This window comes from Macrobrachium nipponense, chromosome 12 (genome assembly GCF_015104395.2).
Source record: "Macrobrachium nipponense isolate FS-2020 chromosome 12, ASM1510439v2, whole genome shotgun sequence".
Classification (NCBI taxonomy): Eukaryota; Metazoa; Arthropoda; class Malacostraca; order Decapoda; family Palaemonidae; genus Macrobrachium; species Macrobrachium nipponense.
The window spans coordinates 41,349,874-41,364,363 of NC_087205.1; the positions used below are offsets into that span (position 1 = coordinate 41,349,874).

At 38.6% G+C, this 14,490-nt stretch overlaps 1 protein-coding gene across 9 annotated transcripts in view; it reads left to right on the forward strand.

Moving 5' to 3' along the window:
- LOC135224503 (G patch domain-containing protein 2-like) overlaps positions 1 to 14,490 on the forward strand; it is a 192,289-nt gene that overhangs the window by 112,626 nt on the left and 65,173 nt on the right. For all 9 annotated transcript variants that reach the window (XM_064263525.1, XM_064263531.1, XM_064263522.1 and 6 more), the window contains one exon: positions 12,540 to 12,750. In XM_064263525.1, the coding sequence (XP_064119595.1) occupies positions 12,540 to 12,750 (211 nt within the window). The remainder of the gene's footprint in view (positions 1 to 12,539; positions 12,751 to 14,490) is intronic.

A 14,490-nucleotide genomic window follows, 5' to 3' on the forward strand; every position in this document is an offset into this window, starting at 1 on the left:
CCTTAGGTTATTCAAGTGAATCACTAGTGATAAAACTTTTGATACTTTAAACAAAACAGCTAATTACAGCAATTACTGTGGATAATTACTCTAATAATTAGACGTTAGGATGAGCGAGTTCTCACTTTGTTACAAGAGTAAGATCTCTATCCGTAATTCTAAAAACCGAAAAGGTCTATAAGCCTAAACAAATATTTTCTGGAGAAAATGATAATTAGAAAAAGTTAAACATATATTACAGAATATAAGCATTGTTATCGTATGCCATTTGCATTCGATATTGTTTACATTCTCAAAATCTCGGCTGATTGAGCTATCGATATCTTCATTGCTATTACACTTGGCTGGTAGAAGATATATGATTTAAATACTTTCTTGTAAATTAACAAAGTTGTGTTTAAAAGTGGCACAATACTTTATTGTATAAGCGTTAAGTGTGATTTCGCTAGTTTTGAACATCAATTTTGCCTGCGCTTTTTTTCTTCTATTTGCAGTGACCTCAAATGATGCCGGCAATCAGCCGTTTTTTTATTGCATATGTCTGTATAGGGCTGTGGAACAAAAACAAAAATCGTGTTTTTTTTGGGGGGGGATTTTTTTTTTTTTTTTTTTTTTTGCAAAAAAAAACACAGCCCCCCCAAAAAACAGGTCAATTTTTTTTTTTTTTTTTTTTTTTTTTTTCAATTTTCTAGATTTTTTTATATTCTGTTGCTTCCTAAGCCACACACAATGTCAAACTGTGCTTATATTATCCATAATATACACACAATTATTCCCTGTAATTTATTATGCATCTGGGTATTATTGAAATTTTAAGAATTACGTGTACTAGATCTCCTTGTTTGGCTAGGGGAATAAGATACCTTACTGTCCGTACATAGCACATTCATTCATGTTGTCTGGAACTGGGCATCGTAGTCAACCAGGAAAGTCAATCCTCGTACCCAGTCAAAGAATTTTCTACCTGGGCATGGTCGTCAATACGACAGTTGCAAGAGTTTTTCCGTTGGATCAGAGATTGGAGAAGTTGCGAGTGATGGTGTGCGACTTCCTGACGGAACCACATCAGTCAGCTTATCAGTGGCAGGTTCTTCTGGGAGCTTTGTCTTCCCTGGAGAAGCTGGTCCCTCATGGGCGTCTTCATCTTCGGTCTCTACAATGGAGACTGGGGGAATTCTGGTCTCCGGTGGGGGACTCACACCTGTTAAAGGTTCCTCTGTCTCTGGAAGTGAGAGAAGACCTCCGTTGGTGGTTGGACGACCAAAATCTTTTGAAGGGTGTCCCTCTGTGTTCTCTTCCACCAGACTTCCTTCTGTTTTCAGACACCTCCCTTGCAGGTTGGGGGCCTCATATAGGTGGCCTCATTGCCAGGCGTTTGGAGTTTGGAGGACAAACAGCAACATATCAATGTCTTGGAGTCGAAGGCAGCCTTCCTCGGTCTGAAGGAGTTTCAGGAGAAGGTAGAGGATCATTCTGTCATTCTTATGTTGGACAACACCACGCCTATTTGAAGAAGCAGGGAGGCCTGGTTTCTTGTCAACTTCACGCCTTGACCGTCGAGTTTCACCAGTGGGCGGTCAGCAATTTGGTAGAGCTCTAAGCCAGGTATATCCCAGGCAAACAGAATTTGGTCGCAGACAAACTCAGTCGTCGGGATCAGATCTTAGGCACAGAGTGGTCCCTTCATCAAGTGGTAGCAGACAAACTCTTCCAGGTTTGGGGGAGACCCATGCTGGACCTTTTTGCGACTCGGTTCAACAGAAAACTGGAGATATTCTGTTCAGTGGTTCCAGATCCTTTAGTGTTAGTGGAGGATGCATTCCAACATCCCTGGGACAACCTGGAGGTACATGCCTTCCCTCTGTTTTGTTTGATCTGTCAAGTTCTGAACAGGCTGATGAGTTCACAGGGTCCTAGGATGACTTTGGTAGCCCCTCTGTGGCCTCGGGCAGAATGGTTCCCAGATCTGCTGTCGTCATTGTCAGAGGTACTGAGGGAATTTCCCCCTTGGCGGCATCTCCTGTGTAGCCGCATGCAGAAAGGTTCTACCAGTCAGTAGAATCCCTGTCTCTTCACGGTTGGAGGCTATCAAGTATCTCCTCCGAGCGAGAGGCTTTTCTCAGAGATCAGCTGGGCATATGTCCAGCAGTCTCAGAAAGTCAACCTTTGCGGTTTACCAAGGCAAATGGGCGATCTAGGTACTTTGATTAGTGTTGTAAATGGGGTTATTCCCCACTCGCAACCTCTATTCAGCAAATAGCAGACTTTTTAACCTTCCTCAGAGACGAGAAACTTTTGTCCGTTTCTGCCATTAGAGGCTACAGTGCAGCCCTGAGTTTAGTGTTACACCTTAGAGGTATCGACATCTCATCCTGGGAACTTTCCTTGCTAGTTAAGGGGTTTGAGTAATTGAGTTCTCCTAGGGAGCTCAAGCCTCTGATGTGGGATGTTTCCCTGGTTCTTAAGAGCTTCACTAAGGGTCCATATTGAGCCTTTGCATTGCTCATCTGACAGGAACTTGAGGCTCAAGGCAGTTTTCCGTCTGGCCTTGGCATCTTTGAAGAGGGTAGGCGAGCTCCATGGTCTGAGCTATGATGTGAAGCACACCAGGGGTCGGGGGTTGGTTTTCTTCGAATGTGTCCCAGAATTCATGGCCAAGACCCAGAATCCCTCAGTGCACGATGACAGGTTCACTTCATTTTCCATTCTATTACTGAATGACTTTGTGGGTGGTGATGCTCAAGAGCTTTTGTTGTGCCCTGTCCAGGCCCTGTGTTGCTATCTTAAAAGGACACGGTACCTTAGACCAGGCTGCCGCAGACTTTTTGTTAGCACAGGATGTACTAAGAAAGAGGTGTCTTAAGAATACTATCCCTCTTTGGATATGGGAAGCCATCAGACAGGCATCCGTGGCTCTTGATGATTCCGCCACCACGTCTGTGCAGGGTAGTTGCCCACAGATCTACGGACACATTTTCCCTGGGTCCTGTGTTGGCTGCCCAACAGCTTGTGTAACTCATAGTTGCCCTTAACAGGGCAATTTTGTATTTTACCTAAGATGATTGAGTGGATGAGAGAATGAGTGAGTTGGCTGGTCTCCTTCTTTCTCTTGTACCTTTCCTTCTTCCTTCGGGCGGGTTAAGGAATAGACACAGCATTTGCTGGACTGGTCTGATAGAGGTGAGTAAGGTAGTTATACTGATAGTGTGGTCGCTTAATATATAAATATCAAACCCTCTATTCAGTAGCATATGCTCCACTCCTTGGCAAGGAGTTGGGAGTGATAACAAACCTTGGTGTATTGGTTTGCTATTGGATAGTCAAAGTTTCTCTTTGGTTCCCTATACAATGATTCTCCCATGCATCATTGTATGTCACTCATTGTCTGAGTGGTTAGATATCAATTTATCTAGCTTCTCAATGGGCTTCAGTCCCTCTCCAGAAGTTATTCCTTCTGGAGCTGGACTAGTGGGTAGGCCCCCAGCCAGTTTAGGATGTCTTGTACCTCCCTTCAAGTATGAGTCTATCCTATTGTTAAGACCGAAGGTTTGTTCGCGTATGAACAAATGACAAATTTTCTAAGACAATTTGTATTTTTCATAGCTAAAAACCTAAGGTCTTTACATTATACTGCCAACCTTTAGCCGCCCCTCTGTTTGTTAAGATATCCTGAGTTGGGAAAGACTGATGTGGTGGCGTAGGTGTGTGGTCTTTGACCACTCTTCACCCGATATATGCACGCATTGCCAGATCTCACAAGATTCCTTGCTTTCATCTGCATTTTAACCGGATCCAGCTAGGCGCTAGAAATTATTCTATTGTTAAGACCTCAGGTTTGTAGCTATGAAAAATACAAATTGTCTTAGAAAATTTGTCCTTTTTCATTTCATTCCTGCTATTTTCATTATCAATTTAATTTCCTTTTTTTCTAATCTTTATGTAGAACAACTTGTACTATTGTTTCCTATTCAATTTAATTATAAGAGGTGTGTTCGTCTGGTGACTAGCAGTAATGAGGAAACTGTTAAGCTCCCTAATATAGTGCAATGCTAAACAAACTAAAACACAATCTCTCTCTCTCTCTCTCTCTCTCTCTCTCTCTCTCTCTCTCTCTCTCTCTCTCTCTCTCTCTCTCTCTCTCTCTCTCTCTCTCTCTCTCTCATTGCAGAACCTTAAGTTTTACAACAATTCAGGCTTTTACTTTTATTGTTCATCACAACTTAGATGACTTGCCTTTAAACGTATACAGTGGTCCCTCCTTATTTGCGGGGGATGTGTCCTCCGTGAATAGTTAGAACCCGCGAATAGTTGGAATCCCTATAAAAATGCTTAAAACCTCCTATTTTGGCAGTTGAAACTCAAGAAAAACCCACTAAAAATTTTTATACCTGTTTTTTTTATAGTTTTATCACAAAAGTGCATTTTATGATGAAATTGATAAAAAAAACAGGAATTTGTGGATATTTCTCATAGAAAAATACCGCAAATAGGCAAATTTTCCACGGATAATGCGGGGAAATGTTCCAGAGAGAAGTCCGTGAATGTGTTAGTCCGGAGAATGTGAATGCGGGGGTCCACTGTATTGCTATGCATACAGACTTGTGTTTGAAGTTGAATTAAAAAAATGTCTTAATGCACAAACTTCTAATTTCCATATTCACTTCTTTTTTAGATATCCCCTTTGTGTTCAATTGCATTTATTGTATTAACCAGTCCACAATATATCCCTTTAGTGTCATAAATAATTGAATAAAGACTAGTACAATATGCCATGCACCCAAACCAGTGTGAATAGCCTTTTCAAGGAAGTGACAAATGCTACTAAAAAAGGGCCCTGTGTGAAATGCCTTTTTTGTGGTGAGGAAATAGCTTAAAATGACACTCGTATAGAAAACACATCACTAAGGGTAAGAAATGTGATGATAATATAAAGAATAAGTATATTACGGAGATGAAATTAGTTCCTAAAAGCAGTGCAGAGACATTTGCAGCACGAGAGTTCGAAGAGAATTTAGATGAGCCTGAAGAGACAGAAACCTCTTCTTCACCTCCAAAGAAAGTAAAAAAGTTTGGATCAATTGATTTTACACAGTATACTTCAGAACAACATCTTAAGATAAAAGAAGCTAAAGTCCATTAGCTTCTTCCAAATTGGAAAAGAAAAAGTCACAAATGACCAAAACAATGTTTACTCCACAGACAGTTAAAATAATGCAGTACATTGACCATATGTATGAGCCTCAAAACGTGAGTATTTTATTCAAATTCAGTTACTTAAACAGTCATCCTTTCACTTCATCATTGTTGGTCAAAATTTGCAGTGTTTATTGAATAAGCTCATCTGCTCATATAGAACATTGGAAATATTAGTGTGGAACACTCTGATTCATGTATAGTAATTTTTTCTCCCTGTTTTTAAATTAAAGAAACAAACTTGGACACTGCTAGCAAAAGCTATATTTTCATCATGTTCTCCACTGAGACTAGTAGAAAATAAGCACTGGCAAAACTCTTTTTCGTTTTGCGGCCATCATTTAAAATACCAAGTAGGGATCAGTTGTCAAACACACTGCTAGAGAATATCTATCAAGATTGTCTTTCCAATGCCAAAGAAGCAGTGGCATCATCCAGAGTGTAACAGTACTTTTAGATGGTTGGACAAATATTAGGTAATTAATGTTTAACCTTATTTACAGTCAAGATAGTAGGAGCCTTGTTAATGACTATTGGCAGTAAATTTCTCAGTTTCATTAAGATCTGACATATAATACAGTAGACCAAGTACCAGCAATCCACCACCCACCAGCTTAGCTGTAAAGGTAACCTATTATTCAGCATATAGCAAATAAGTAATGCTCTATTCCAGTCTCTGAACTCAGAGTAGGGAGTCTATCAGACACATTGGGTAGAATGTGACCAGGGCCAGGGGATTGAATTGGATTAAAGAATTTAGGCTATAAGCCAAACACTGGGGCAGCAAAGGCCATTCACTGCTTTGGAGTGAAGAATAAGTCAGAGAGAGTGAATAGCAGTATTGAAGAAAGCAAACAGACTGAGGTAATAGTGGCAGAACAATTGTTGTTGCAGCTCGGGGCCAAAGTGATGCTGCAAAGACCTTAGATAATACCTAAATTACACTGTGTTAGGTGCAATTCTATGGGGGCAGCCGGGGAGGTCATTTACTAATATCCCCATATGAAATGTTAAAGCCTGAGAACATTGCTGTATAGAGTATGGTTGATAATTGATTACATTTCCAGCTACGCTGATAGGTACTGGCATCTATTCTCTAACGAAATATTTATTAAATTACCAAGATTCAAGTAATAAAACTCCTAAAATTCTTATTACAGAAATGAGGGGATTATCAACATATGGTAACAGTTCCTACTCCAATATTTTGGAAAAGCATTTCAACAGGTGCTGAAAGACACTCTGGGGAATATTTTAGCCAGATCATTAAATCAGTTGTGGAGGAAGTGGGCCCAATGAAGGTGTGGGGAGTTTGTACTTAACGCAGCAAACATGAAGAAAACCTGGGTAGTAATACGAGAGGAATTCGCTCACATACAAACATATGGCTGTTTTGCCCATACACTTCATTTAGTGTTCACAGATATTGTGAAAGCAAAATCTGTTGAGTCGATACAAAAGGAATGTACTAATCTTGTAAAGCACATTAAGAATAGTCAAAAACTCTTGGCCATATTTAGGAAATTGCAAAGTGAAGGAAATGAGGCCAAAACTTCTCTGAAGCTCCCTGTGAAAACTAGATGTGGGTCAATCATTCAGTGCATGCAGTCAATTCAAGAAAACAAGCATACACTACAGAAGTTGGCAATTGATGAGGAGGCTATGAAAGGGTTAGAAAAGAGTGCAAAGGATACTCTACTCTCAGAAGTTTTCTGGGACAAGTTTGCAGGATATATTCAGTTACTAAAACCAGTAGCAACTGCAATAACTGTATCTTTCAATTATCATGAAGGTTCTTCATGATTTGCAAAGTTCCTTTGATGAGCAGTTGCCAAACTCTCCAGTCCTCCGAAGTGAGGAATCTCTCCTTAAAGAAGTTGTCTCCAAGAGATGGGAGTGGCTTGTACAGAAAATTCACCTGGCTGCTCACTTATTGGACCCCCGTTATAGAGGATGTCACATAAGTGATGAAGAGGCAGTTGGTGCGATCAAATTGGCATATGAGGTAGCTTTAAGGATGCCAAGTATAGATGAGAAAAAGGTTTTGGGAGAAATAGCTGAGTTTAGGGCAAAGGAAAAATTATTTAGTAAACCCTTCATCTGGCAAAGTGTGAACCAGTGTAACCCTACCTCATGGTGGAATGGTATGTGCAGCCACACACAACTTTCAAAAGTGGCTACTGGAATATTAAATTTGTCCCAACCAGTGCCTCAGTTGAACGGTCATTCAGTCACCACTTGCATATCCATTCCTCTGATCGCAACCGTCTATCAACTGATAGGGCTGCCAGACTTGTATATGTCGCTCATCATTTGACATTAGATGAAAAACTTCATCGAACTTCCACTCCACAGCCATCAACAGTAGCAGATGCTCCCCTTTCACAAAAAGAAAAGCCATCATCATCAAGATGCTCCTCTGCATCAAGCTTAAAAAGAGAGAGAGAGAGAGAGAGAGAGAACTCAGAAGATTTAGGTTCCGAACTAGATCACTCCTCTGGCAATGATACCGATTCAGACTAGAAAGTTTAACCTTTTTGAGAGGCAATTTCATTAATAATTTTGGGCCAAAGTTACTGATTTGTTTCAATGTAAACTGTCTGTACCTTTCTTTTAAATTTTGTGAAAGAGATGAAGGCTCAGCGTTTCTTTTTTATCAATAATTGAAAAAGTTATCAGTATTGGCGAAAATGGAATATATATATTTTTTTTTAGTTTATATTGGCAGTGTGATTTCAAAGAGAATTTTCAGGTGAATGTTTCTTTTTCTCTAGAAATGTATACAGTATATATATTTATTTTCATGGCTGAAGCATCTAATGAAGGTCTTGCTTTTGTTCTCTATAGCTTATTATAAATGACATCCATAAAAAATTCAAAGCTTTAGGAAAAACTATTTTATGAGTGGATACCTTTATTTTAAATGTTTCGTGTTCAGATTTCATTGAATGACAAAAATTATCATTTTTATGTTAGGCCCTTTAGGCTATATTATAATGGTCACATTATATCTATAAAATTTATCCCTTTGTGCGGTCATTTCAAGAGCATTTTCTTCATTTAATTTCATAGGGCTGTTTCATTGTTTCACATTTTAATCTCAAAAGTAAATAGTTTTTCATCAAAATTCAGCAATAAAGGACAGCAAATATCATCATACTCAAATAGCTAGCAAAAATACCATTATAATTTGAGACTGTAAGTGAATCCTTAATAATACTTCGTATATCTCAGGTTCTAATTATCAATTAAAGAAGCATTTTTACCCTTAATGTAATTATTTTAATGATTCCTCTTAGTCTAGAAGGAAGGTGGAAGTCTTAAAAAATATCATATGTCCATGTTAAGTATTAGCTGGATCACCAGAAAGGTCCAGAACATGAAAAACTGGGGGAAAAGAAAAAAAAAACACGAAATGAAAAAAAAGTTTACAATCGCTTCATCCATAATTTAGAAAACCGGGAATGAGAGAGAGAGAGAGAGAGAGAGAGAGAGGAGAGAGAGAGAGAGAGAGAGAGAGAGTTGCCTGGGTTAGGTTGTAACACTGACACATATCCATTAGCAAAAGTCAATAATATTTGTGTATTGAGAATAATGTTCATTTTAATAAAACCCTTGTTTTATTGTATCTAATCATATTACATGTATTATTACCATATTATCGAATTATAATACAAACAGAGTGATCTGCCATTTGCATTCTGGTTTTGTTTACATTCTTAAAATATCAGCAGATTTCATTTCACCAACATGATCACTGTCTTTAGATGCCGAATGGAACTAATTTATGAAAGAAAGCTGGCTTTAATAATTGCAGCTACTTTATTTATAAACGTAGTATATTAAAAAAAAGTCTACATGTGTTTTTTGTCAGTTTCAGACAGTGCTTTTGCCTGCCAAAACATTTTGCAGTCTGCTCATTATTCATAATTCCCAGACGTGCTTGACTTACGAAAGTTATGATGCTCATAATTCGTAGTCCAGTTGTACTGGACTTCAGCCTTGTTTACTAAAGGGCACTATTTTCATGGTAGTATTTTATAATCAAATTACTTAAAGGGTTTTGCGATATCGATAGCTCCCCAGTTATCCCTAATATCGGGATTCTTTCCAATTTAAAGGAATACATTTATGAGGATCTACTACTTCCAGTGGGTATTACTCCGCTGATAATGATGTCACATTATAAAACACAAAGCGCCTATGAAAAGTGCCTCTATTTTACAAGGATATTTTATGAGAAAAAATTTAATATCATATCAGGTACTGAAAGATATTTTAAAGTTATTTTGTATACAGTATTCCAGTAGACTCTGTATGATGGTTTGCTTACGCTTGTTCATGGCTGCTCACGACCACTAGCTACCGACGTAACCTAGGGAATTTCTCTGAAGTTCATGATAACAGACATAATTGGCATATTTTTAATATTTTATTAATTTCCTGTAAGAATTAGACTTTATTTTCAATGTTTTATTATTATCAACAATAATTATGCCTACCCCTTATAGTACATAATACGTACCTAGCCTAGCCTATGGCGCTCAACCATCATATTATGACTGAATTGGGTGTACGTAGGGCACTTATTTTACTACTACTGTATACAAGCAGTCCCCGGGTTACGACGGGAGTTGCTTTCTTGAGACGCATCGTAAGCCGAAAATCATCGTAAACCGGAACATCACAAAAATACTAAGAAAACCTTACTTTTAATGCATTGGGTGCATTGAAAACTATGTAAACTGCATTCTTATTGCATTTTTCATCAAAAAAAACCCTTCAAATATTAATTGTTTTCCATATTTGGTGCCATATTTCATCTGCCAGATCAGTGTTGTAGGCGTTGTAACCCTGGAAATAATGTCTGATGAATATAATTGAAAAGCACCTTAACCTCGGAACATCGCAAGCCGAACCTGTCGAAACCTGGGGACTGCCTGTATGTTTAAAAATGAAAAAAATGTGTTGAATGGTATGTTATTTAACACTGAACTTATTTAATTGTAATTTATGTGTATTTATGGGTAATGTTTTGTATAAAAAAGCAAAGTTAGGGTAATAACTGGTGGTTAAGAAGGGATTAATCCATTTTCAGTTATTTCTTATGGGATTTGACAAAATCGCATCTCGTCGCTTCTTCTGGAACGAATTAACATCGAGGTCCAGGGCTCTACTGTACTTGTATTTGACAGCCTACAGTGTCCCAAAGAAAAACTGGGTTAACATGTTTATTCCTTTGCAATGTGTATATAGTTTAATGATAACCACATTCAACAAGTTAAATAAAGAATAAATCATTTAAATAAAAAATTTAACACGAAAGATGTACAAATTATACTGTCACCGCGGTGACGTCACGCACAGATGATTTGAGGGAGTGTTGATATTGTCGAGGAGAGGAGAAGAGAGTTAAAATATTACTGTATGTATATAAAAGCAGTAACAATTCATGTAAAAAATTATAGGGAATTTTGCAATAAATTTAACATAATAATGAAATATAAAAACAATCAAATGCAATAAGTAACAATAAAATAAGTCTTAAAATAATTTAGCCAGTGTTCGGTGTGCAGAGTGAGACAGTATAGTTTAGTGATAACCATATTTAACAAAATAAATAGAAGAATAAAGCTCTTCACAATAAAATTTATCATAGACAATGAACAAAATCATACATCATTGCGATGATGCACAGCTAGCTGGAGATAGAGGAAGGGAGTGTCTATATTGTAGAGGAATAATGAATAAATGGTTTTTAAGTTATCAGGTGTTGTGATATTGTTGAGGAGAGAATAAGAAGATACAGCAAAAGCAGTATCAATTTACATATAAAAATTACTTAATGTATGGCATTTCACACTAAATTTAACATAACCATAAAACATGAAAACTATCAAATGCAATAGTAATAAAAAGTAAAAAATAATCTTACTTCAGCCAGTGTTTGGTGCACTGAGTGAGAGGATACGAGGAGAGGGAAGGGGAGAGTTGGTGGTTGGTCATTGGGTTGGGGGGGTGGGGTTTGCTTCCCACTGGCTTACCAGCTGGGCTGGGATGATTGTTTGCCTGTTCCTTTCACTTACTTTCAATTTGATTTGGACACTCGATTTGCCCAAATGACTTCTTTTTGTTATAATAAAATACCTATCGTGTGACACTTGCTTTTTATGATTTTTCAGCACTGTAAAAGTAACTTGGCTCCATAATCAACACACTGGTGCTGTGATCAGCTTCTGTGTGCATTTGATTGTTTGTTTAAACAACTTCCCTCTGAAAAGTTATTTAACACCTTTCCTTTTCTTGGATTCCTTACTTATTAGTACTTATTTGTTTGCAAAATCCTCATGTTTATTTTGAATTCTGTTTGCCAGCAGTAAGTTGATGTGTTGTGGCATAATTAATCTCCTTTTTGCACTTAAGATCCAAGTGTAAACTTTACACTTAAACAATCATACATGCTGATCTCTCTCTCTCTCTCTCTCTCTCTCTCTCTCTCTCTCTCTCTCTCTCTCTCTCTCTCTCTCTCTCTCTCTCTCTCTCTCTCTGACACACAATCAGATACACACTATAGATCAATATGTCAGGGGCAGGGTATTCCTCCTAGCTCTTTTGACCTGGAGTACCAGCCTAGGTGTGAAGAACTCCAGTCAGTTCAAAGAGACTCACACAGTGAGTCTTTCTAATGTGAAGGACTGAGGGTTTGTGTGTTGTGTAGGAACAAATGACAATTTTTAAAAGCAAATTGTGTTTTATTTAACTATAAACAAACCTGAGGTCCTTTATACATTAGGCCCACCTTATGCCACCCCTCAATCTGAAACCTGGGCCAAAAGGCAAACTGGAATGCTTACATCTGGTCAGGCAGGTATTCCCGCCTACTGGATGGTAGTGACTGCCTAACCACCTTGTTCAAGAGTTTAACGGCCATTTTCTTTGTCAAAAGTAAACCCTAATGTAAAGGACCAAGGGTTTGTATAGTTAGGAAAATTTTTATTTTTTTTCTAATAGCTGTATTATATTTATGTGTCTGTCTGTGTTAGCTTATTCTTTTGCTTTCATGTACCTATTAAATGTTTTAGTCAATGGTGGTGATTTTACATTGAGATCTGTTTGTATCCTTATTGACAGCATTGGTTGTCAGACCAAGGTGACCTTAAGCCAGCTCTTGGATTACTTGTATGGACACCTCATAGTACACGGGCAGTTGCTAGTTAGCGCCATTAAACGAGACCGCCGATAACCAGGGAGGGACTGCCTATACAGTATAGAGAAAGAGAGAAACCCAGTAGATGTGGTTATCCAAAATTCAGAAGGCATTATTTTCTGTATTTTCTTCATTACAGGGATCACAGCAATGACAGTAGTGAGAGCGAGGCTGGAATATACACCTGCGATGAAGGAAGAGAGGCGGATGATGAGCAGAGTGACTGGTTTGCCGAACCAGACCCGGTTTACGGGGTCCCCGGTTCAAACAACCAGACTCGGCAAAGGAATTTTTCCAATCGGCTCTCATGGTGGAACGACAACGATCTCGGCCTGTCATCTTCAGCGAAGGTAATGCAAGATTGGAGCGCATATTTTGCTTAGATCTCATGTAATCCTTAAATATTAACCAAAAGCATCAGATGGTGGAGCTGAATGAAAATAAAGTTACTGGCTGGATACAACTATAGTACTGTCCTTTTTTCCCTTTGGCAAATCCTTTGTCAGTGACGATGCTGTTTGCCCTATCAGTAATCTTGGCTTCTGCGCATCCTGATAACAATTTCATCTTTAATCTTTTCACCTTATTTTTCAAAGCTGAAGGAACTTTTCATTTAAAAGGGCATCCATTTTTTTTTTAGTTATTTCTACTCGAGAATATGTGATTTGCCAATATTTTAACAGTCACCTTACAACTGTATGCTATACCAAAGAGGTGGTTTTATATTTGTCAGGGTATGTTCTTGCTATTCTTTATATAAAATATCATAAGTCCTAAACAAATGGTTATGCTTTCTTTTGCGTGTAGGATGCCTTTTCATTTTAACCTTTATTTTGTTCATACGCAGAACAAACCTTTGGTCTTAACAGTAGGATAATCTTTTATTGCCAGCTGGAAACCAGTTATAACAATCAAAGATTGTAAGGCAAGGAATCTGTTGCATCTGTGTGTGTCTGATTGTTCATCATGGAATCCACTAGGAGTTCTAGGCCCTGTCAATGCATGTATCCGGGCATTCAAGTATTATCATGCTTGAGGTTTTTTATGTCTTCCATTAGTGACCCTTCATACCACTTACAGTAGGTGCCATTCTAATTTTTGTACTGTCACTAACACTTGCCTGGAGTGTTGTTCCTGGTCTGTGTCACAGTGGAAGACTTTCTACAAGAAGAGGGAGTACCGTAGGGTATCTACTTGTCCTGCTTTGGAAGTTTTCTTGCCTCCTCAAGTGGACAGTTTGGCATCCCTTTCTTCCAGAAAATTTCCCTCTGCTTCTTTTGACACCCTGTCTCCCTCCTTTTCTTCCATTGATTCATCTTTTGAAGTATTGGAAGTAGCACAGGATGATTTTGTGGATATGTGGCCCCCTCTTTCGTGGGAGATAATCTTCCCAGGAGGGAGGAGGCTACGCCATCTGCTTCCTTTCTTTCAGATATGGAGTCGAAGAAGATGGTGGCTGTTTGGGCATCCCTAGGCCTACAGGGTTCTCCCTCCTTAGATGGCCTGTTGTTGCATTTCTTGGCTGCTCATCAACCTCCCCTGGTCCCCCTGGCAGTCCCCCCTCCTCCAGGCCTCCAGTGCAGGTATTCCCCTACTTACAATTGGATTACATACCAAAAAAACCATATCTCAAATAACCTAGCCAACACTAGGGTAATCAGCACCATCTTTACATATATACCTAGGAAACACTACAAGTATACTCTGTACATATACAGTGTAGCACTTATTATCAGCTAATTCTCTAGATTCAATGCAGATTGACTTATGATAATTCAGTACAAAGAGAAATTGAATAATACTAACAAGAGTTAGCCTAGCAGATACTATGGTACAGGTGGTCCCTGGTTATTGGCTGGTTTGCTCTAGGGCGCTTTAGTTTTATGGCAGTTTTTAAAAATATTTATTAAAAAATAAGGTTTCTTATATAAGGCTCCACATTCGGTTATCAGCGCTATAAGCCACCCGTCTGCTATGGTGCGCCATAGTGGTTATTGGGGGCGCCATGGCGCCTGGCCAGGAACGGAGCCCCTGCCGACAACCGGAGACCACCTGCATATAGTATAATTATTCAGTAGCCTAGCCTACAG